The following is a 26,630-nucleotide window of genomic DNA, read 5'->3' on the forward strand; positions in this document are numbered from 1 at the left end:
AACATAAACAAAACCAAAAGGTGAGTTTGCAAATAAGATACACATAAAACCAAACTCTCCCCCTTCTCTCTTTTTTTTGGGTGTGAAATTACATTAGTTTAGTTTAATGCACACGTATTTGAAATTTAAAAGCGCAAACGCAGACGAAAATCCCAATTTCAAGCATATACCGGTATATTAATTCGTTCTGTCTGAAGCACTACATTGCTTATTGAAACAACTTATACAATTAGTCAATATATTTTATTATATTATATAAGATTCATACGGTGAACAGATTTACGTTCCTTTCGTATTATAATAAAACAAGCTACATTAACTGGCGAGTTGCACAATAATACATATCACTTATTTCTCCCAAGTCATATCAAGGGACTAGAAACTACGTTACACAGAACTGAAATAGTCAATGAAATGCGGTTTTGATATTTCAAATTGGCGTTCCTGCCTTGGCTTCTTCCTTTGACAAAGAATGCAAATGCTCCACTTTTCCTGTTTCAAATGTTGCAATGTTATTGTTTACAATGCCTCTGGTTCCTGTTCTCTCTGATGTCCTGTCCGGTACGAAGGGAGTCGCTATGCCATGATAAACAAAACTTGAACAGTACTGTAAATTAACTGAAAATTAAAGCAAACTCCTGATTAATTAATCATTTATACTTTTGTGTGAAGGAAGCAAAAAGTTTCAGAACTTAAAATCAAAAAGTGCATTTAAATTGTGTTGCATAGTCAGAAGCTGTAAAAACAAGGTTCCAGGGTTTATAACTTTACTTTCAATGGGCACCATATAGTCTGTGAGTGTGTTGACGTGCCGTTAAACCCTAATATATTCATATATTTAAAGATATCAAAATATTGATCATGAATGACCTAGATTAAAAGGGCACAGATCAGGTGTAAGTTAATAGAATGAATGCCTTGAAGATAAGCTATGGTAAATGTGATAATGAAAGTCTTGGAGGTCTTATTTCAAACTCTTTAACAGTTATTTGGATAAGGCACTATGAATTGTAAGAAAGGTTGGCCTCCAAAATCATAATCTTTATCCCATAATTTCTTTCTTTCAATCTATCTTTATTTATTTATTTACTTATTATCCACCTTGAATAGGGTCCTACTCAGTATCGGATTAAGGCCTTCCAGACATGGCCGGATTAAGGCCTTTGGGTGCCCTGAGCACAGCCAATATAGGGGCCCATAGCTATCCTGCCTTGTCCATAGATATGGTTACAGTACTATTAACAACACCGCCTGTGCAATCAGACGATAATATACGGGGCCCATTGAGCCTCGGGGGCCCTGGGCACGTTTCCCACATTGCCCTATGGATAATCCAGCCCTGTTTGCAGGGCCCTAAACACTGAAAATAGTATGGAGTCCCCCACCTTCCAACAAAATGTAAAATTACCAAAAACAATATTAAAAGATTAAAAATTGGAACGTACCAGTGTTGGTATCATTCAAAATCAAAATACTCGTACATGAATATCGAAAGGGTCATATATAATTCATTCAATTTTATTATCAACAATTAATCTGAATTTTTTTGAGGTGCCCCTGTTGGGTTGGTGCCCTAAGCACGTGCTTAGTTTGCTTAATGTGTAATCCAGCACTGGTCCTACTACCTTGTGTCCGTCACTCAGATGATTTAATATATCAAGGTAATATTTGGTTACTAAGTAGTGGCATGCCATTGATTTACTCTCATTTTCGCCCTTTTCCCTTTCTCCTATGACAACACTTTAGAAGAAGGGCAATGATCAACATGGGACCTATGAATACAAGAATGGCAGACAATGCAGATACTGCGATCAGGACTGTATTTTCATCTTCGTTGGTAGAATCTGAAATAGTGAAAGAAGCGAAAAATGAGTCAAGACAATGTATATTGGTACTCCTTCATTTATGTCTTCGAAGATGAAAAGAAATCTCATAAATTATTTTCACAAGCTTTGTCGGCTTTAAATTGGTGAGAGATGATTTTAGCGGAAGTACAGTTAAATCAATAGCTAAAATTATACTGCACTATTCAATATAGATAAAACTTTAGCAAATAGTCTGTTGAAAATGTTTGATATTATTTACAACTAAGACTGATTTTCCCAGTTACATACATACATACATACATACATACATACGTGCATACATACATACATACATACATACGTGCATACATACATACATACATACATACATACATACGTGCATACATAGATACATACATACATACATACATACATACATACATACGTGCATACATACATACATACATACATACATACATACGTGCATACATACATACATACATACGTGCATACATACATACATACATACATACATACATACGTGCATACATACATACATACATACATACATACGTGCATACATACATACATACATACATACATACATACATACATACATACATACATAGTATTTTTTTACCCGAACTATATTGTATTATGTGGTTAAAAGGATTCCATTACGACACTTGCTGTGAAAGAGAGACAGAGAAACGGAGAGACAGATAGAGAAAGACAGACAGAAAGACACAGAAAGACAGACAGAAAGACACAGAGGGAGAGACAGAGTGAGACAGATAGAAACGGAGGCTTACTTATCATATGTATTTTAACATCTATACTAGTTTGTCCTTCAATGACCTGTGCACTAGCGAGCACACATCTAAATTTTCTGCGCAAGTCTGTTTCCATTACATTGGAAATTGAAAGGTTTGCGCCAATGATGGAACCTCCTGACCTGTAATGTACATGTGCATTGCTTTTCGTCAGTATCGTTCTGTGCGTGCATAATAATTACAAAAGGAATTGAATTAAAGTCCGAGTTGCAATTTGACTTGGAGGATATGCACGCTGCTGTGATTCCAAATAATTCAGCTTGCTCTTCACCGTATGTGCTAGCAGCCATCTTTCTATGTGAGAGAAGGATTAAATGTCACTGGCTACATATATTGTACAAACGTGTGATATTTATCAAATTCATAAAAGGAAACGCATTTTTATTTATGCACACAATTAAAACTTTTAATTAGACTTTAAAGTCTGCTTTCTTAAATGAAAAATGATTCTGCAATCTCCGTAAAGAATCGGTAGTTTCCGTGTGCCATAAACGTATATGATGTACATTTATCCTTTCTATTCAACCTAGCCATCCACGTCTTTAACTTCCCCTCATATATATATATATATATATATATATATATATATATATATATATATATATATATATATATATATATATATATATATGTGTGTGTGTGTGTGTGTGTGTGTGTGTGTGTGTGATGGATTCTACAATTTTAAACGTTCTCATGAGAAGTGGGATAGAAAGAGCGTAAGTAAGATATATCAAATAAAGATTATAGTACAGTAATGTTACATAAGATGTAAAATATTAATGTTTAAAATAATCATAACTATTTATTTAGCATTATTATAACCAACATGAACTCAAAAGAATTTAAAAAAAGAAATATTAGGTATTACTCCAGGACGTTTATCATTTATAGGTATAGAAGTCTGTAGAATCAGCCATTATATATATATATATATATATATATATATATATATATATATATATATATATATATATATCACACTTATTTAAAAATAAAATGAAAGAAACTAACCTTGCATTGTTATCATTTATTCCCTCTTTTTTCCTCATGCGAATTTTTTTAAAGAAAAAATATATGTACAAACTACGTATATGTAGCGGATGCCGGCTAGTGTATGCAACCTTGCTGTAGTGTGTATCGCTTATGTCAGATAACAAAATCGTAAAAGAGACGGGAATATCACCCGATTGCTTGAAGGCACCTGCCATTCATGCATGATACGTTATAATGTGCAAAATAACAAAGATGGTATTGTATCCAGGTTAACTATATGGTGGTTTCTCTCAAATAAAATCATTATTTGAAAATACATTCACTGTGAGTGCAAAAGATAATCTTTACGCTAGCATGGGTCACAAAAGTATTATTAAAGCAAGTTATTGCTCTGTACACCATTTACCCTGCAAATACCAATATCCGTTTGCATCAGTTATGATTACATATGGCAAACAAATAGAAGCCCGGGTGATGAATAAACACAAATGTCTGCGAGGAGTAAACTCATTGCTTAAACTTATCGACAGGATATCACATATAAAATGTTTTTTGTTTGTTTGTTTTTTTTTCATTGCAAAGCAAGCCAACCGCGGAAACTGACTTTGGATTCTTTTACGTGATCCGATTTCTTTTTTTTTCTTTTTAATGAAGTCGGCCGTCATAAGAAAGCCAATTTTGGCTCCTTTGGATTCTTTAAAGTGTGCCGATTTCCTTTTTTTTACAAAGTCGGCCGACATAAGGAAGCCAGCATTAATTCCTTTTTACCTGTATTAACAGGAATTTTGAAAATAAATTGAAACAATGAAACACTTTGCGAGCGACACAACCTAGAGTGTCGTGCACGCATATCGATATGAGGTTGAACAGTAAATTAGTTTTCATATAAATGTTCCCTATCTATAGTTTATAGTGTTTTAGTTTTCGACAACAAGAAGCACCTTGTGGGGATAAATTTACGTAATTTCCGGTTGGCGTCCTGTATAGGTGGAAAGTCGTAGCTCAGCGGACGTAACAACATTGTATACTTCTACTTCGAGTAATTAAATTATTATTTCTTCTTTACACTTGATAATTGTTTTATTCTCTTTGTGCGAGTATAACTACTTTTAATCATGCAATGCAAATCTGATGTAAAAAGAAAAATGTTAGAGAATGGCCGGTGTCCTTTAAGTTTGTATCAATATGCGTATCGTAATTTAGTAAATCAGGATGGACAAAGTTGAAACAAAACATATTAACCCTATTGTTAAACGCCCATCTGTGTCGTCTCAATCTTCGCTTATGATTGATGTTCAGTAATGTGAGAAAACAAGTATACCTAAGTATACAGTTATACTAGCTCTTATTGAACTCAACTGAGAAAGACTGCTGTAGCAATATTTAAAATTTAACTCATTTGAGAAAGACTCTGCTAAAGCAATGGTTAAAATTCAAAATAATCTGGGAAATAATGATGATAGCAATGGTTGTAACTGTTTGTTTTACTTAGATAAATGTGTGTTTGGTTTACAATCTCATCATCTAAATTAAGACAGTATGCGTTCAGCCCACTGAATAAGCACATCCGTGTCTTATTTACACTGTATCAGCAAATCCGTATCTTATTTACACTATATCAGCACATCCATATCTAATTTACACTGAATCAGATCCGGTGGCCTAGTGGTTAGAGCGTCCGCCTCAGATGCCGGAGGTCGCATTGTACGCTCGTTTAAATATGTCCCCTGACAGCGAGATATCTAAATATGTACTAGATATTAGCATCAGGGGTTATTAGCTTTTATCAAGGGTTTCATAATGATAGCTACAGACAATAATATAGGGTAATTACCTCGTGAAGAAAGTAACATTGTATCTGTTATCACTAATGGAAGAAGCTTCTATCCAGTTCTCTGAATTTTCATTACTGATTAACCATTGCACCAGTTGTAGGTCGCCATTGCTGCACCCAAAATATCCAAGACAAGGAAACGTCACATCTGCACCGAAAGATCTGATATACTGATCCTCGGGGTTGGGGTATATGGCAAATGGACCTCTTGCAAGCTCATCACACGCTGTTGTAAGTTAGAAAGTACACGACAAGGTAAATGGTATCCGTGACCGTAAGTCTTCAACATGGTGGAAGTTGTTAGTATTCTAAACAGCGAGATGGTTGATAGCGAATACCGTGAAAGCTGATTGAATGATTATTTTGATTAAGTTAAAGTATAAGGTGTTTCTAATATCTGGTCGGTAGAGGTAGAGATTTTAAAATTGTCAAACAAAGATAAGTAAAGTAGGACATGTAAACGTACAGGCATCCTATATCACACCTAGGGTCTAAAATGTCAAAACGAGTCTTCAGTTTAACACGCCAGCCCTGTTTAACATGATTTGATATCCAGCTCTTCCTTTTGTTGTACACTATGTGTTAAAGTTGAAACTTTTATAGTATTGCCACAGTACGTGAGACTACACAAACTTTTTATTGTTTGAACCATTAACCTTTCAGGCTGTCATTGTTTGAAATAGCTTTTCTAAATATTCATGATAACAAAATCAAAGTAAAATGAGGGATGTTTTTAGATGTATGAATTTTAATTTTATGTTTCCAGTTTATACTCACCGACTACGTTAACTTGAAATTGTTGCTGCATGAAGCCATTGCTACCTTTAGCTACACATTTATAAGAAGTCTGATCTGAAATGTCTGCATCTTTTATCTCGAGTACTTGGCCATCTTCTATAATATCTGGCTTGTACTCGCTACACTGCTCATCATCATTACAGGGGAGGTAATCCATCCACATGCTTGCTGACTGATTCCATCTGTACCACGTGATGCTGTCGTAGTTTGAACTACAACATTCTAATGCCATGTAGTGCCCAACTCTGACATACTCCATCCGAACGACGTTTGGTATAAACATCTTTTGATCTAGACGAACAACGAAATTAAAACCAAGACAAGTAAGGTAATGAAATAGTTCATTAAAGCATTTACCGCAACCTGACTCCCAAAAATGAAGACAACATAAACGAAGAAACACCAATGTAATTAAAATCAGATCTTCACTATCCTACATGAAAATCTGACAGCAACCACTTGAGGGTTATCGTCTGGTGACCTATGTTATTACCATATTAGCTAATTGTATCAGCCATTCAGATGAAGTCTAATATCCTCGCGTTTGGGAGACTGAACGGTATGGCTGAAGAGCGTCGATATCTACCGAACGATCTGATTCACTTTCGGATTTCGGTCGCTGTCAGATCTTCACGTAAGACAGTGGAAAACGGATTTTAATCAGATTGAAAGAAACATACAATAACTTGAAAACCCCGATAAAGTTTTAGTCCAGCAGTTTTTTTTTTTGTTTTTTTTTCTTTGTAATCAACAAGTGTTTGTATCGTTATTTTTATTTTAGAACTGAAGTTCATGTTACAGGATTCATAAAATCGTAGAGCTTAAAACTTGATAACACACTGTCTGAACGGCCGTATCGATGCCTGACCAATTAAGTCATCTTTGAATATTTTTATTTACGATATTTTCAATTTGTTCAAAATAAATGATTTAGAAAACATTTACCGTTTCTTTTCTCCCCTCTGAAAAGCATTAGAACTTCCTTCCTGATCTGTTTACTTGTAACAATAAGTGTTGCTTTTTAAATTTCTTTTAATATGTTTTACCCTTCTTAGCTACATGTATTAAAATGTCATTTCTGTTTGAATCGACCCTTTATTTCTCATCCTAAATCAATTTACCCAAATAAACTATTTTAATGAGAAAGATTTGTCAAGGTATCCTTAAAATAAACTATTATACATGATAATAGCTGACTTGTTTTTACAACATACTTTTATCAATGAGCGAATCGTGTAAACTTGTATCACTCAGATCAGCCAGATGTAACAAATTCTTGAAAAATTAACGCCAGAACTATTGATCGGTGTCTACTTCATTTGCTATCTCCACCATAAAACTTAATATACCTCCTCTCAATTGTATTTCATTTTCCTCATTTTTGTTCTTTATTCAAATGAGACAACTCGAAATGAAAACCTATCTTTGAGTATATGACATCCCTTTATCAAAATGAACCTTCCATTTGCACGTTCTTGCATAAACCTACAAATCATGCCTGAATATATGCCGAAAGCTGTCATTCGGACCACCTCGGTTATTTACGTAAAAAAGGACTGGCCAAGAAGTTTGCGGATGAATCGAGCTATTTATTCGCAACTTCTCCATCAAATTTTCGCTCAGTACAATCATATAAATAGTCAAAGTGATACGAAGAGAGTGTTTTATGTCATTAAAAAATCTGGCTAGCAAAATGTGATTTCTTTCTCTGGAAATCTTACGACGCCGATATACATCAACATTTTATTTTTGTTTCACTGAAATATCTGAGGTGATCCGAATGTCATGCAACCTCCCCCCCCCCCCCCCCCCCCCCCCGCTTTGTTTTAATGCGGCGTTACTGTCGGTCTCGCTCCTGGTGCTCGGACATATTCTAGACTGGCATCCTGTAATAATTAAGATGGCAAGAACCGGATAGGCGGTTGCACTATAATCCATTTCAATCTTGTAATATTGACCACGGGTCTGAAATAGAAAGAATACACACATGTGTAGTAAAATGCGTACATTTAAAGGTAATCGAATCGTGGGACCTTGTGTCATGCTGTACATGGCGTGTCTAACTTCCACTAAAACGATACTTACCGTTCTATATATATGGACATTGTACTCGTGTGGAAGACTTATTCGGAACAAAATATTTATTCTGTATTAATCTTATCATTTGACTGTAATCAAAACAGAGATTACCTAAGGTTACTATAAAGTGCCTATGAGGCAAGCTTTTATCGATCCAGATTTTTAAGAAACCACTTGACACAGTCAACATATCAATCTGATTAAAATCCTATCTCTGCTGTTATACATGAAGAACTGACAGCGACCGCTTAGGGGTCATGTTCTGGTAACCAATGTTATTTACATAATTACTAATTTTATCAACCAATCAGACTGGGTCTTATATTTTAACGTTTGGAGACAGAGCACTGTGGATGAAGAGCATGAATGTGTACCGAACGATTTGATTCACTTTCTGTATTTTGAAAGCTGCATTTTCATTGGCTAATTCAACGGTCACCAGAACATGGCCCTTAAGCGGTCGTCGTCAGATCCTCACGTAGGGCAGTGTAGATCTGATTTTGATTAGATTGGTCAGCATCTGTAAGCATAAATCTTAGCCATTTTTATCGACATGAATCATCCACTACATGTGATGAAAAGGGTATAGGTTCAAATCCTGTTCAGACCAGGCCGGGGCTCAGTAGCCTACTAACGAACGTGGATGGGGGTGGTGGAGGCCAACGGGGCAACAGAGGTCTTGGGGCTCCCAAGAACAGATGTGAATTATAGAATTTATATGCCTGGAAAAGCCACAAAATTGCATTAAATTGCAGGAAAATTTTTGGCAGCCAGAGCTTCGCCCAGGGCCCTGCAGGGGGAACTCATGGCGTTCCCCAAACTCTCTTGCTGGGGGGGGGGGGGCGGCCATTTACGCCAATGGCACCGTGCGCCATTTGCTCTTAGTACGCCACTGCCGGGGCTAACGGTCATGACGTGTCGGTGTTAAAGGCTCTTTACTATATCAGCTCATTTTCCTAGAAGCTCTACAGTTGTTGATTCTACCCCACCCCCCTTAAAACAGAGCTGAGACAGGCGAATAACAAAAGGTTTATGTGTACAGTGACGCTACAAAAGCAGTTTCGCTTTTATGCTAGTCATAAATGTACTACTGACTGATGACCCCACTCATTTTATGTACTACTGACTGATGACCCCACTCATTTTACTAACTTTCCTTGCCGGGAAAGAGGGCCTCCCACGGAAATAATACAATCGTGCCAACGCCCATGTATGTGGATATGATTCATTTTCATTTAGGAGAATTTCATGATCTAGTGTTTGAACTTCACGTAAAAACGTAGCATCATTCAGACAAGAAAATGTTGGGAATGGGGGGGGGGGGGGCGTGTGGTGAGTGCTGAGTGTCATGGATATCTATTAAGTTCTAAAACAGGTTTTAATAGCCAATACATACATACATTTTGAAATGGAATACACCACACCATGCAATATTGCAAAAAGAAGATACCCCAAATTCAAGTTAAACATAACTTTATATTAATACATATACTATTAAAATATACATTTTTCATCTTAAAAATAAGATCTGTTCCTTGTATATATTTCATTTGTTTTTTTAAAAACGAAGCCACATGCAAGAAAGAAGCAAGAATTTGTCCCGTATTCAAAATGTTGGTTGGAAAGTATGACCTCATTTCAGACTTGTCCCGAAACTTAATTATTTTAGTATATCTGCTAATAAATAATGCCCCCCCCCCCCTCCACTGATACGTGTATACAATATATGCAAAAGTGGCAACACATATTTGGGACTTAATGGACAGATGTTCTGTAATGAGAAGTTAAAATGATAATAAAATAAAGAAATTAATCTTGTTTTTCAAGAGAGTTGTACATGTTATCGACTTGTCCGCTAATATAGGTTCACGGTATCTAATAACTTACAGTAGTTTTTGTAGTCTGTACATACACCTGTCCACCCCCAAGCCATTTGTTAAATAACAGAATAGAGACAGAAGATAAAATCTCTCATGTTGTAACGCATACAATTGTTTAGATTGCGAACAAAAAGAAAACTCAGAGCCAAAAATAATTTAGAACTAGAAAACATGGATTGAGAACTTAGATGTTTAGGATCAGAAATTATGTTAACATCTTAGCATGCTGCGAACACATCTTACTACTTCCTATGTTGAATAATAATAATAATAATAATAATAATATTGTTATCAACATTTCCGATAGAGCTACTTGGTTGATACTGCATGAATTGACATCAACAATTACGTTTGAGTTCATTTGAACAACGAATATTTGAAATGAAACTTTCTATGCGTGCATGTTAATAATTTCCTGAAGAAAAATACCGGAAGAAATTTAATTTATGAAATAAAAAATATGTGAAAATATGATTCTTCAAATGTTGCACTCATTTTTAGACTGTCGATAGTACAATATGCTCCATATATCATATGGCTACTATAATTTAGACTCGAATTCACTTGAGTAATACGTGGGTAAACGTCTGAAACAAAACCACCTATGCGTACAAGTAAGTATTTTGTTATGAAATAAGGCGAATATGAGAACAATGCAAGTCGAATTCGACGGAAGGCGGTGAAAAGAGATTATAAGGGATAATGGATCTGAATCAATACAATTGATTGTACAAGCGAGATAACATTATACCATTGGTAGTAACATTGTTACCAATAACTCATGCCCCTCTCCCTCATCAACGATATACATGGTTCTGGTAATATTTGCTCTCACTTTGTCAATAGAAACTGCAGTCTTGTAAAGCTTAATTCAACTTACCTCGAGGTTGACTTGGTGAAATGCACAATATGAATATTAATTTTTCCCGAATGATTTACTTTCAAAAGACTTTCAGAGTGAACTGCTTACTTGCCATGTATATATTTTCTTCTAGAAAAGCGGAAATTCGATGAACTAAGGGGCGCGAAAACAAATATAGAATTATTCTCGTGAAAATTATATCTGTGCTATTTATAGTCTTGACAACACTCAGTAGGCTTTCTATTAGTATTGCTGATCTACATCGGTAAGATCGGAGCATTCCGCTTCGTCTGTTAGAGAGGAAAATTTTCGACCCGACATACATAAATGTTACTTCTCTTTCTGTTCTTAATGGCTGTTACACACGTTGCTTTAACAATATCTTTCTTTATCTTGACTGGTTCATGGAGGTTTTATTTTCCGATAGTCGCAACTTCTATTGCATACTTCTTCAATTAGATAGGGAAATTAAATAAACATTACTTCTCCTTCTGTTCTATATTGTTTATTTATTTTTCTAATATGAAATTTTGCTGTCCGTTTTAGATTTCATGACAGATGCCGTTTCAATTTTGCAATAATTCAACTCTGCAAAACATATTTTCATATCTGTCAGATTTAATTTGTAAATAAAAATTAAACTTTTTAAGCAGTTTCACAGAATGACTTTCTCCGTTAATAGGACAGCTGACGTTTCAATTTCGCAATAAAATCTAACTCGGCATCCTGCTGATTCAACAAAAAACAAACTTTTTAAATAGTTCACAGAATTACTTGTTTCTCTCTAGTAACTATAGTTGACACAGCATGCATCATATATTAATATAAAATGTACTATTCATCAAGGTCCCAGGCTGTAATCACCGCACAAAAAAAAAAGAGACCCCCCCAAAAAAAAACACCCATTCTTGTGTCATGTTATGAAATAAATTATGGCTTCTTTTGCGAAACAGGAACATAAAAGTGCGATTCCGTATATATACACCCTTTTAATTTCACTTTTAAAATGCTAAAGAATAAGCATGATCTTTTCTGGTAATCAAGTCAAAGTCATGTACAGAGACCTAGAACCTGACATTGGCATATCATTCCAAACCACGAGTAACGCTTTTCAAAGAGTCCTAGGCACAGAAAAAGACCTTGTGATATGAAATTATAACTATATAATACTTATTCATTGAGCAGAGTTAGAGGACAAGGAGACGAGGAAGTTTGCCATAGAATACACATAATGTTTGTCTATGAGTGCAAGTCATGTAGAGGGACTTTAGGATAATTATTAATGCAAACATATCGTTATTCACTGAGTGCAGGTTGAGGACAAGGACCTAACGTAGGTGTAAGACTTTTTAAGAGTCCTATTTAGAGGCAAAGATCTAAATTAGGAATATATATATATATATATATATATATATATATATATATATATATATATATATATATATATATATATATATATATATGCATGTATGCTTATTAACTGAGTACGGGTTGAGGACAAGGGACTCAGTTAGGTGTAAGACTTTTTTAAGAGTCTATTTAGAGGCAAAGATCTAAAATACGAATATATATATATATATATATATATATATATATATATATATATATATATATATATATATATATATATATATATATATATATATATATGTTGTGAGGGGGAAAATTTATGTCGATCTACTGCAATGATTTCTAATTGCTGGTCGGTAGAGGTAGATATTTTTAAATTATTCATTCGTTTACTTAACCGCGAGACGGACTATTAGGGGGGACACGGCTAACTTCGATTTCATAGTGGAACTGTCAAACTTGAATTCCAGAAACCGTTAGTCGAAAACCTGGAAGGGCAAGCTTACCGCAACTTTTGGCGCCTAGAGGATTAAAGGTGGTAAATATATTTCATCATGATTGGTTAGGCTAAATTGGGGCGTGTTTCCCATACTTAATTTCCTAGCTGTAAATGTTCCCCCCATCGAAAAATCCAATTAGTCTAAGCTTTGCTGCAAGAGTAAAGGAACAGGGAACTCTGAGAGTGAATTTGAAAGAAATTCTCTCGTAAAACATTTGCCCAAGGGACTGGATGTCTGGAAGGTCGACAGACACAGTTTGGGCGGTAGAAGCGAGAATCGCTTGAAGGCACAAAGGTATTTGTGTCAATATTCATGATATTCGTTAATACCAATATAATGTTTTGCTTGAATTATTTGAAAATATGTGCATGAATTTTTTTATTTGTTTAAATTTGTAGATCGATTCTCTTGATATGAGTATAACTGTGTTGAGCTTATATATTTGAATTTGTACAATAATCTTCTTTATATAAGGTTGTCGAATTGTTTGAATTAGTCGCCTTGTTTTTATAGGAATTAGGTTCTAAGAATTTCATGTATTACTTTAGTTGATATGAGTTACGAGAATCCGTGTGAATTCACCGATCTTAGATAATTTCACGTATGATAAAGACTTGAGTACATATAGACTGAATTTAACGTTGTTAAGCCATGAAGTGTGATTTCATGTATGCTAAAGACTTGAATTGTGTATTAGCTGAAATAGAAGCCCAGTCGCAGAACACTTCTCCTCCCATGGCCACACTTTCAGTGATATAACACTTATAGCAATTGCTCACAACCCCAAATGGAGTTCCGAAACCAGGAAAGAAAAGGAATTTTACTGGATACGCCGCCTTAGAACATGAAACCAAGCGATTTAAACCAAAAAGACTAGAAAAAGACAGCCATTCACAAATAAAATTACCTTTTTGCAGCCGTCATGTTCTTTTTTCATTGATTCTCTAAATTTGCTTATTAGTCACCCAATAACCATAAATTACAACTATAACAACGAAATATCCGGGATATAATTTGCACGTGCATATATTTATATAAATACAAACTGACGCTATGGAATCAGGTCAAAATGTAGTTCTAGTCTATTTTTAGAACATTTTTGTCCTCTCTCATTTTGGTGGTGATTGAAGATTTACATTTATGCTTTTTGGTAGGGATTTAAAGGTAATTGTTTATTCTTCAGAATATGAGCTCAGGGTGTGGTGTTCCGTGTGTATTTCGGCGACAGTGCACAATGAGTAACAAGGCCTTGGTGATGATCCGGAAGTGAAATCTGTGTTCTGTTTACATGCTGCTCTGTAGACAGTAAAGCCTCTCAAAAAAATTGCAGGTCAACCATTGACAAGAACTTCACCGTGAAGTCATCTTTGAAGGTATTTTAGATTAACATATGATTTGTATTGATTGTCACACAGTGGAAAGGTCAGTATTGAGAAAAAAAAATGTAAAGAACATATAGTACAATTAATTGTGTTCTGTGTCCCTATGGCTCATCGAGTTCTAGGTCAATACAAAATATCGTTCAGCATCCGCAACAAGTCATATTCATGTAAAGTTTTACAAAGACAACGGTGTGTCTGTTTTATTTGTTTGTCATGTCTATGTTTTGTATTTGCCTTTGGAAAAGACTCATTAAGAGTCGAAAGCGCTTAGGCTAGATAGATACTAGTTTTGCACTGTTCGTAGTCAGTTTACTACATTTATCTTAATCAATCCCTGACAAACGTGATCCCTTGCTGGATCCAGTACACTTGAGAGGACTGTGATATATATATATATATATATATATATATATATATATATATATATATATATATATATATATATAATCCTGAGCTGGAAGTACAGTCATACATTTCCATGAAAATAAAACTACGTAGTCTGCTATGAATTTGTAAACTTTACGTCACAGTGACGTTAGTTTGTATTATATATGTCAAATTAAAGAAGATGTATATATTAATTAGTTCCATGGCTGTATCTTAACATGTCGGAGAAATAAACTTTACTCTTCAATAAGCTAAATTCAGAACGTCTCGACAAATCAACACCAGCACCAAAACTGTGAAACGCCTTTCACATTAAATATAAAGTAGATTACTCGAAACGTGGCGTCATTTTAGACCTCATTCTGATATAGTCGTGACTCTAATTTGATAATTTCTTGATAAATTAATTATAGCATAACTGTAAACCAATTCATCTAATAAAATTTAGGTCACAATACGCAATTTCATTTGAACGGTAAATTATTCATTGACATGGAGCTATTGTACATATTAATGACTCTGCAAAAACAATGCCTCAAATTAATCTTGCAACACCATAACATTACTTTGAGGAGTGGAGTATGAAATTTAACTCCTGGTTTTCAAAGTTTGTCAATTAATTTGATTTTATATGCATGAATGCAGACAAAACCTCAAACGCCAAAACAAACGCTGGACCTTTGCCAATATATGTTTCTCTCATGCAAAAGTAAGCCAGAAAAGGACATTATATAAAACATTCTCAGAGAAGAAGGAAAAGTTTTGTCTTAAATAGGGTGTGTCTGTTTTAGATTTTTAACTTAGTTTTTAACATGCACTGGGGAAACATGCCGCAGACAAGTAACATCATCTCCACGCATACACATTATCCTGACACCAGGTAACCTCATACTACTGAGTGCCTAGGAGGCGGCTGCTATTACCACTTTTATAAGCCTTTGGTATGACTTAGCCGGGGTTCGAGCCCTCTACTTCAAGCTTCCGAGGCGGATTTCCGAACCACTTAGGCCACCGGAGCGGTGATCGTATATAAGGAACATCAGGCTTTATGTTAAAATTAGCAATTTTAACTCCAAATATGGATTCCAATAAGTCATGTACAGGACCTACCATGAAGGAAACATCAACAGGTGGCATTGAAACGTACCAAACATACGTGCCTGAAGAGCAAAGGAAAGCAAACAAAGTTATCTGAATTTTGTGAACGAATAGCAATCTAAAATTCACTTATTTTTTAGCATTTTTAAAAATATAAATTGTCTCGTAAATTATTAAAGGACTTTTAAACCACAGCATAGTATTAACATGCAGGAACCTAATTTTATCATATAAAACCAACTATCCTAGAACCTGATGTATATATTAGCTATGTCTTATATACAGATATGGTTAATCGTTTCTAACAGGTCAGGGTCCTTTGTTATTCTTTCGGGTAAAAAGAGGAATGGATTTCGAATACAGCTATACTTTCCCAAGCCGCAATACTTCGTGTAATCTTTACTAGCGTGGACACTTTCAAAACCACTGATTTTAAGCTGGTACATTTTAAAAATCGGCAGCGGCTGTTTGCTAAATAAAAATATGCATTTAATTAGACAGGATGCAATGAAAGAAAACGATATTTTTGTGTGTTAATGATAACAGTTGTAGAAGAAAGGTAAGTAGTTACCTTCGCAGGTCTTGTAAGCCAGATTATTTTTGATGGAGTCATGAGCGTTATAGCCGCTCACCTGACACTCATACGGACCACTGGGTTTAGAGGCGATCGCCTGCAGTTCTTGGATTTTGTAATTATTTCCTACAGCTAAATAGGGAACAAAATCGCCTTCAGTACGAAAAGATTTATCAGAAACCAAAGCTAAGAAGAAATATTAATACTGACCAGGTACTAATAAACTTCTTCTGGTGGTATTTCTTCTCCGTTATGTATCTCAAAATTTCCCTCATGTCTCTAAAAGTTGTTCGTGTATATAAACTAAATTGAAACATTTCAAGATAGTTTTGCAAGTCAGCGAACTAACCCGTGGAAATATTTTTAAGCATGTCGGAGATCTGTTGAATATTAATATCCTGGAAAAAAGAGACAAAAATTTATCACAGTCCAATCAAGTTGTATTAATATAATTATGGGAGTAAAAACATGTTTCGAGAAAGAATTTTTGTGTCAAGAACATCTTCAATTTTTAGGTCAAGTCCATGAAATACGTATGATGCTAAAACGTTCTAGATATTAGCAATTAGTTTTTTTCTTCTTCAAGTCTTCATGGCTTGCACCAGTGCTGGCGAGATTGAAAAACTCAAACCCTTAAGGCAATCACTGTCGCTGTGACACATCTACTAGTGATGAGAATTATGTCTCCATACCTATGCCCCAAAGAAGTTGAATGATTAATGTGAGAGAAAAAAGACGTTATAATTTAGAGAGGCATATTTATACTGGATGTGTGAAATAAGCGTCTAAACATGTATCGTCGTCAGGTATTTTACTTCAGATGCGACAATGCTAGTTATATATATACAAAATTTAAAATTTCAACATTGACTCTTCTGGCACAAGGACAGCAACAAGGACGAAGAAGTCAACATCTTCATCGGATAATGATCATTGCACCGAAAGTTTTTACTTTTTCCTGGGTCACAAAGACATAGCACAAAATAATCCATCACTCAAGCTTATCTCACCTTGTATCAGAACGCTGAGCGAATTTAAAATAAAACCATCTCATTTATGACATAACGCCATACTGACGTAGTAGGTTCATACTGACCTTGTATAGTCTGCTAACAGGTCGTTTCATGAAACTATCTGGCCAACGAAAATGTAGGGAAACGTAAAGTTAGCACAGTCCAGGGGTTAGAAAATAGTGTGGTCACACTGGGAAAATATGTGTCATTCAGCGATATCACCACTTACATATTGATTTGTATCCCACATAAGTGATATATTTAACTTTACAGGGATTGTTGTTTTCGTATAATTTTAATCTCAATCAAAACTGTATCAACCTGTTGTAAAAGCTTAAGTGTTTATTGACTTTTCTAAGGTACTGTCATGTCTAATTACCACAGTATACCAAGTGGCATAATCATCCATGACTACGCCAAGACAATGAAAGATGGATGCGAAACTTTGGTGCAGGAAAAGAAACAATAAATGCCACAAAAGACAAACTTAGATTTGCTAGACAAGTGTCCAGGCACAGTTTGACCTGATTATGTTAGACAAAAACACGAGTTTTCTAATTGAAATAAATGTAACTCGGTGAAAGTAAAATATCTTAAAAGGTTTATTTACCTTCAGCTAAAGATATGTATAGGTTAAAATCTATATGCCGCTCTTATCGGTAATGATTGTATGGATTCGTTTAGAAAACGTTTGTGCATGTCATAACAAAATTACCAACAGCAAAAACGTTGATTCCGTTAAATGAACGAACTTAGCCATGTTCTGTGTGGCCCGGGGATCTTTTTGGATGGCCGGGGATCTTTTTGGATGGCCGGGCCGGGGATCTTTTTGGATGGCCGGGCCAGGGATCTTTTTGGATGGCCGGGGATCTTTTTGGATGGCCATCAGTGATAACAAATACGATGTGATCAACCCTGTGTCTTGACCCAGAACACAGCTGAAATTGCCCGAGCACAACCGACAGCGCGTGCGACGTTTTTGGTGGCCCCTGCTCAGAACTTCACCCTGTCTATTAAGTTCATTATGGCATTCCTAGTTTTAGGCTGCGCCAGTCGGAATTCTGTCTCCGCGTAATTACTGAAAGTTATTATGCCAACCTGATGCGTAAGAAAAAGAAGAGGTATAAAATAAAGTTGTATCTACCAGAGCAAAACGTACGTATTGTCGATCTGAAGACTTGCATGATTCTTTGGTGAAGTTCTAGCCGTTCCATATATGTCTTCCCAGTACCTGCAGTGTACGGATATGTACCTCAAATTCTTAGAGATTCTTAGAGAAAATACCAGACAGGAAATACTGTAGGTACTTCGTCAAATCCAAACTAAACATTTAGCAAAGATGAAATCTTTAGTTAAATTGACATGTTGTAGTGAAGCAGTAACAACTCCATTGTAGTAAATAAAGCCATCATATGAAGGAAAGAAGTGATTAATAAGAGTGCAAAAATAGCCGTAAAAAGAGACACAAACATCGTATCACACCACCATAATGTAAAATATTGGTCTTGTTACTTTTGTAGAATCTCTCGAAACACATATCGCAAAATGCTAGTTACATATAAATATGGAACATAAGCGTTTGGTTCGAAATAAACTGAAATACAAAGACATATTTATTTTCAGATGGAATGGCCATTCGAAACTATTCAGGTCGACTTCAGTTTAGTTCCATGCGACCTTCCATGCCAGCAATAATTAATGAAATGTTGGAGTATTTAAATCACCAGTTAAGGTTACGACCGTTTTCTCGGAAATATTAACCTTGACTTCAATGTACGATTTCACAAATCCAAATTCTCCTCTATAAGATTAAAGAAAACCAACACTCCAAACTGTAAGGGGTTACGTAGAGAGTCCAATATAATTCGGTTCAAACCAAACCACCGAATGAGTTTTTAAGTAAATGGCACAATTCAAATCTATATATGATAAACGTGCCCTGATCTTCATCTTTATTTCTTGAAAACAAAATATGTTTCTCCCAAATAATATAATCTATAACTGGATTTGTCTTCTAAGACTTCACTCATTTTTGTACAAATGAAACACAAAGTTACAATTTGTTTTAGTAAAAATACTACTAACTGTACACCAATTGATTTCAAACTAGGAAATATATATAAACATGACATAAAGATTGTTACATACACATGCATATCCCACAACTATGGTTGTGTTCTTTTGAGCATGCTGTGTTGGTATTTTATACTTAGCAACCATAGATCTGGCCTACAACGGCTCATTAAAATCTGCAAAACATTATGTGAGGCGAATGGTCTGAAGATTGGGCATGATCGAACATACACATAGTCAAAGAGACGAACGGACAGACAGACACTGAAGAGAAAAACAATAAACCCATTTTTCACTGAAGTACATCTACACCAACTGTATATCTAGTATACACAAGTTTCCCTAGAATCCACCAAACTGTGTGGAATAAGAAGTAAGAAACAGTTTTGTCAAAGACATTAATATGGATCAAAGGACAAATGGTCGGTCGAAGTCAAAGACAAAAGTGCCGCTCTTTACTGAAGTGTGACGATGAAAGTTACTGAACTCGTTTTCAATACAATGAGCTGTCATTTGGAACCCAGATGTAAAGGACAATTCTAATGCAGCATAATGGAATGTGGCAAACCATGGGTATTTGCTTGACCAAGTGGTGTCAAACCCTGGCGCAATTCTGCCAGAAGTCATATATTTCCCCCAAAATTCCTAAGTCTCCCATACAACTTCTGTTGTAAATTAAACATGCCAAGTCTCCATTCTATAAATTAATTTTACTCTAATAAATACAAGACCACAGATCTCGTAGCTTTCTAATTGTCTATCAACCGCACATCTGCATGGTTTCTCTTTATCAACCTTCCGTACCATCAGCAGTACAACTAACCCATACACAGGGAACTATTTTTACTACGTCATCTTAGGATAGTCAATTCATGTTTCGAGCCACATTTCACCTGTAAAATTGCATCACATTTGCAACCATAGCGACATACACGGAATCTACCGACGACTTAAAAGTCCCTTCTTGTTTGTTCCGTTGCGTAATTTACCAGTTTACAATCATAAATGCTGCACCTGCAGTAACAATGTACACCACTAAATTGTAATAGTGACTATGAAATCCCAGGGACACTCATGCGGCTCTGACCTGAATTCACCAAAAGTAAACCATGGCATCTTGGAAACTCAATACCACTTTACTCCGGGACGTTTGCTTCTAGTAATTAGCTAATTATTTCGGGCTAAGGAATATTTCCACTGGACCGAGTTTTAATAATCAAAAAAGTAATCACACAAATCTAAGAATTCCTTAAAACGGGGCACTATAACTAAATGCGCATACTCTAAAATTTATTACAGTTATATTACACGTCATTTGGAACTCAAATGTAATGACAATTCTAATGCAGCATAATGCAATATTATATGTTATTTGCAACCGAAATGTAAAGGACAATTCTATCGCAACCATTACAAATAAATATAAAGGACAGTTCTAATGAAGCATTATGTAATATTACACGCCATTTAGAACTGAAATATAAACAACAATTCAAATGCATCACAATGATTTTATACTTGGAGCAAAATAACCATAACCCTATGCCAAAAGAACATATTTTTTAAGCTTAGGGAAATTCAAACATTAAACGTTTGAAAATCTCCTTGTGCATAATTAGGCTATTGGTTCGAAATAATATGCAAATGACCCTTAACTTCAACTCAAGAGCATTGCTGATTCTGGAGGCATCTTTTGAATTTCTGAGGCTAGTCACATGATTACATATTAAGCTTCATTTGAAAATAAATTATTTAGTGTTCGGGATGAAATAAATGATCCGAGTCAATATTGAAGGAAGCCAAAATTAAAATCCGAGATAGTGGACAGTATTTGATTGTATGGCCATTTGCTGTAAAATACACCGCTGTGAAATTAATTTGCAAACATGTGGTAGTGCATTTTGAAAAACAATTTTACACCAGCCTGCATCAACCGATGATCAATGTCAAATAAAATTTTGTGTCTGAACATAATTTTCTTTAATCCAGTATCTGATCAAATCACTACATGCTGATTATTATGATCACACTGTATTATAACAATAGGTAAATGACCACCGCTTGTACAATTACATCTGATATTCTTAAATGTAACGTTGCATCATTTGCTTAGATTCTTCATTGTCGAAAAAAGTCTCATATTCATGTACAGGTGTTGTTCGTAATTCAATATATTAATGCTAAAGACATCTCTCTTTAATTAATTAATTCTTGATGATCATCACTCTTAGGCTACTATATTCACTTAATGTTTTCAATGTCACCACTATCGTCATCATTGTAGTATTTATTCATTTTGGGTTGTCTAAATGTCAGCTACTTCCGTTTTTCCTGTACAATATCAAAGAAGGACTTTCCTGGGTTTTTGTCTCCCAAGTCATGTTTACTGGTACATCATTGTTACTCCAAGACATTTTCTAAATTGAATAAATTATCAGCATGTCCAGGTTATGTCTTTAACAAGTCTTTTACTAATCTTTATGATACATTTAAGTGCAACAGTAATTTAATCTTTTTCTGTAACATTGTGCACGATTCAATGATCTGGTAAAATGAAGCCACAATTTGATATGTCAATATATTCTTTCAAAATACTGTACATATCAATCTGTGACTTTTTGCCATTTATCTATACTGCGGTAATTGTTTAATACAAAAATATCATCTGCTGCAGTAGGTATTAAATATTTTTAGACTAACTCTGCCACAGAAAATAAAACCACTGTAGTGGCGATCAATATTCCTATTTCTGCAGGTACACAAGAATTTGTAGTATAGCCACAATCAATAATATAGGCCTGATTGAAAACTTCAGCTACCTGCGTAATGCAGTAGGGGTAATTATGTTTACCACACATGCACTGATGCAGATCATGGTAATAATGAAAAATTGCTTATACAAGTAATGTCATGGGAGTCGTCTTGTCCATCTTCTTCTGAATAAGACCTTGTCAGACCCTTTGCATGTGCACCTGGGCTCAAACGATCTTCTTATTTTGTTTAGTTTATGAGTCAATGACTGGTGGTAAGACTAATGAAAGCACCGTTTTATATGGGAAAAGCACAGATATGAAAAAATACAACTTTCTGATTGGAGATGCCGTTGAGAAAGAAAACATGACCAAGAATGAAAGAAAGAAATGTGAAAAAGCATGTCAATTTGTTTTCAATACATAAAAAAGCCTTCACTATTTAATAATAAGAATAAGCTTCCGTAACTCAAAACCATAAAACAAACATGCAATGTTTTAAACCTTAACATATTTACAAGGTTGACAAGTCTGGTTGAATTTAGTGTGTCAGATTAATATAGCAGCTGCTGACGGACATAAGATGATGTACGATGGACGAAAGGCAATACCAGAGCACAAACAAAAGGCGTTAATAGCGAAAGCTCACTTGGATTCACAGCCAAGTTAAGTAAAACAAGAGCTTCTTCAAGTAATGCTACTCCGCTGGCCGAAAAGAATTTCCAGGACCCAAACACGGTTTCTTTTTTTTTAACTGATGGATGTGGGAACTATCTCTGATATTCTGGAGGGAAAAGCCAATTATCAAAATGACCACCATGGCAACCACAATGGACGCAAGATTGGGGTCATTTTTATGTAAAGTCTTCTAGTGAAAACCCTATGTTGATGTGACCATTAATTTAGGAAGAGTAGAAATACAATGTTTTTCAAGATGGTCATTGTAGCAATCATACTGTCTGTGCAGATTGGCATCATTTAAGACCAACGTTAAATCATAGGGCTTCAACTTAAGTAACAAGACCAGGTAAAACCAAACAAACATTCAAATCTTCCAAAATATAAATTTACTTAAATAAAATATAAAATCAAACGATGTGAGAGAATTAAAAATAACTTAAAATGTATGAATTCCTAGTATGTAATCCTAATTATCCTAATTATACAACCATCTTCTAGTATCAGAAGAATGCAAAAAAAAAAATCAGGATTGCAACAATGGTAGCCATGCTGATTGGAAGATTGAAACCATTTTCTTTTAGTTTCATATAGGCTTGATAATAAGTCATCTGGTGCAAACCACATGTCAACATGGTTTTCCATTTATGAGACGACAGTAAGAATATTTTTATGATGGCTGCCATAACAGTCACACCTTATGTCAGATCATCACCACAAACAAAACAAATAGTTGTTTGGTTAAAAACAATATGCTAATATGACCATCCACCCAGAAGTAGGAATAATAAGATTTTCAAGATGACAGCCATATTGACTGTCAGATCGGCACACCTTTCATTTAGGACTGACTATATATAGACATCATAAAAATCTTCTGGTGAAAACCCCAAGTTAATAGGACTTTCTCTTCAGGAAGAGTTGCAATAACAATGAATTGATATGAGAGCGAAAACATTGTATGGATGATAATTCCAAGTCCAACTAGCCTTGGCAAGTGAAAATAGGTGATACGCAAGATAAATCTTGGATGAATTGTTCAATGTATTGAGAATTTTAGAAGAAAAAACCCTGATAACATTTACCCTTCATCGTCTGTGCTAGGCTATGGGATAACATATGTTAGAAATGCCCCGCCCCAACATATTGTTTAAAAAACCTAGAAAAGTAACTCACATTCAGATCCACACAAAAATACAATGCCTTAAAGAAGGGCTTAGTTGGTAACATGATTCTTACACTTACAAACACTGCAACAAACTAAAAAATGTACAATTCCTGCAATTGCAATCACTATGGTAAGTAAGATAAATTTGAACATAATGAGCACAAATTAACACTGTTCCGGGTTTGCAAGCACTTTATACATAGCCTAAAAAGGCAAAAACCAGAAAGTTCGCTTTGTAATATACAATTTTGACTGATAAATATTTCATTAAATATTTTTATTTTTGTCATTCCTAATGCAATAACTTTTCCAATTAAAGACTACTTTAAAAGAACATTTTGCAGAACGATGTGTCTTCTCAACTGTAGCAGTTTTTATTTCTCCAAATACTAAGCAAAGCCACATAAGAAATACAACAGGTCACTGTATACACCTTTTCAAATATTTAATATACATGTGTATATAGAAATGAATAGACTAAGTGCATTTCATGCCTGTGATGCAATAGGTTAAGAGAAATGGAGTGAAACATTATAGCTTTACATAATCAGTAGCCGTTCAAAGTATTTCATTACAACCAACATACTAGGTCAATGTAACCTATTTTTACCAGTGATGAATGAAAATGTATATAATGATGATTGTCTTGACATTTTGTTTTACAAATAAACATGCATTAATGTTAAAAAATATGTTGCTTTGACCGACTCTTTCTAAAAATTGGTACAGTTAATAAAAAAAAGGTTTCATATTTCAACATGAAACAGTATCCAAGATCTCAGAAAGTGAGCTTAATGTAAACAAAGAACATAATTAACCCAACCTGAAATGTAGGTCACGGTCCTACCATTTTTGTACTTGGGTAAATAAAACCTCTTAAAATGAATAATCTCATCAAATTTCATGATTGTATAATCAAAATTGCGAGGAAATATTAACTAAAGGCATAGAGATATATGTAGTCATGGGAAAATGACACCAGGTCTTTGTGACTAACTTTGTCAGTTGATTACTGTACAACAAGAGTTGTTTCTGTGTGTCCCCGCTGCCAAACAAGAGGTTGCGCGTTTCATCTCAAATTTTGTATTACTTTTTTGTATTTTTATCTTCAAACTTCTTTTAAGCATCCCAATTTGTTAACTTATTTATATACCTTTTTAAAACTTCCCATCCCAGGACAGGCAATTAACCTAGTTTCGAAAATAAATGTGGCCAGTCATACTGACCAATAGCTGCCTGTAAATGCCCATAGTGTTTCCTCAAACAATGCAGTTTAAAGACAGTACAACTTTCCAAACATTAAGAATAATAGCAATGCAAACATATTAATACTAAATTCCATCTCCACGTCAAGCATAATCTTCATTTCAGCTAATGAGACAAAAATTCAGTGCACAGTTGCTTAGTTCCGGTATGCGGAATGAAGTTTAGGTTGCTACTATCGGCAAGCAAAACGTTAGCATGCCAGTCAATATCGCTCAGCCCAAACTCATGAATAGTCATGCCTACTCCCGCTCCTTGTCCATGTATACCTACCCCATGTCCCTGTCCTCTAGTCATAAGCCTTATTTTCTAGCATGCGATGGAAGAGGCCGATAATATGAAGGAGACTGGGAGGTAGTAGTTGTGAAACTTCCAAGACTGGTAGACTACCATCCCATTTTTTTGAACTGTTGTGGGCACTACGGGCATGAAATATTTGTCCATGTGTTCATACTTTGAAATTTGTATAGGGCACAGCGGGAATGTTGATGACAATGTTAAAATGTTTAGATGTAATCTAAACACACCACGTATACAATCTATCACCAGCTTTTTTGCATTACTATCTTAACACACCAAGCATACAATCTATCACCAGCTTTTGATTCCTATCCAAACACACCACGTATACAGTGTAGCACCAGCTTTTTGATTACTATCCTAGAACACAACGTATGCAACCTATCACCAGCTTTTTGATTACTATCCAAACACACCGCGTATACAATCTAGCACCGGCCTTTTGATTACGATCCAAACACTCCACGTATACAATCTAGCACCAAAATTTGGATTGCTATCCAAACATTCCACTTAAACCCCAGTACCCGTATTTATTTGTGATTTATATTCAAACACACAGTTTATATACTCCCTAGTACACGCACACACACACACACACACTCATCATTAATTATTGACGTCCACACAAAAATGTAAATGTACTATCACACCCAAGGGAAGGAAGTGTTTATAGGCACTCTACTAAACCCTTATATATAAAATACTATCACAAGAGAGAGGGTAAAAGAAGTTTTAAATTGTAGTTGTCAGCAGCCGTACAAATACACCAAAACATATATACAAAAAAACATAAAACGCAAAACTGATTGGGAAATAGGATTATTGTAAAAGTCATAAGGTCATACATGCGCATTTCCTCATTCTAAATTACATATAAATTGGTTTAAAATTCAATACCTATTTTGCTTAACCGATGTCTATTAAAACATGATTTTGGAATACTCTGCAGCTTGCACGGCATCAAGAAACTTTCAGATGAAAAGTATCTATCAGTTTATCAACATGCG

At 35.0% G+C, this 26,630-nt stretch overlaps 1 protein-coding gene across 6 annotated transcripts; it reads right to left on the reverse strand.

Annotated features, from left to right (window-relative positions):
• Positions 1 to 228: 228 nt before the first annotated feature.
• On the reverse strand, positions 229 to 11,257 carry LOC149798801 (uncharacterized). 6 transcript variants are annotated; one of them, XM_089957692.1, is made up of 7 exons: positions 11,103 to 11,257; positions 8,105 to 8,228; positions 6,243 to 6,554; positions 5,466 to 5,691; positions 2,618 to 2,760; positions 1,707 to 1,844; positions 229 to 618 (listed from the first exon to the last, which is right to left on the reverse strand). In XM_089957692.1, exons 2-7 carry the CDS (start codon positions 8,199 to 8,201, stop codon positions 431 to 433), a joined length of 1,104 nt encoding a protein of 367 aa, XP_089813818.1. In that variant the 5' UTR covers positions 8,202 to 8,228; positions 11,103 to 11,257; the 3' UTR covers positions 229 to 430. The 6 variants fall into 6 exon arrangements, with proteins under 6 accessions (XP_089813818.1, XP_089813820.1, XP_089813819.1 ...); XM_089957694.1 differs by lacking the exons at positions 8,105 to 8,228; positions 11,103 to 11,257 and adding an exon at positions 8,349 to 11,048; XM_089957693.1 differs by lacking the exons at positions 8,105 to 8,228; positions 11,103 to 11,257 and adding an exon at positions 8,271 to 8,339.
• Between the last annotated feature and the right edge of the window lie 15,373 nt (positions 11,258 to 26,630).

Source organism: Sinohyriopsis cumingii, chromosome 5 (assembly GCF_028554795.1).
Source record: "Sinohyriopsis cumingii isolate HCF-2022 chromosome 5, ASM2855479v2, whole genome shotgun sequence".
Taxonomy (NCBI): domain Eukaryota; kingdom Metazoa; phylum Mollusca; class Bivalvia; order Unionida; family Unionidae; genus Sinohyriopsis; species Sinohyriopsis cumingii.

Excerpts from the sequence above, each read along its gene's own strand:
- LOC149798801 (XM_089957691.1), bottom strand. The coding sequence starts at position 8,252 with ATGTGTGTATTCTTTCTATTTCAGACCCGTGGTCAATATTACAAGATT. Across the intron at positions 6,555-8,104 it reads CACCAGGAGCGAGACCGACA|ATCAAAAGATGTTTATACCA; the intron begins GTAACGCCGCAT and ends TTGTTCGTCTAG. Across the intron at positions 1,845-2,617 it reads TGTTAAAATACATATGATAA|ATTCTACCAACGAAGATGAA; the intron begins GTAAGCCTCCGT and ends TCACTATTTCAG.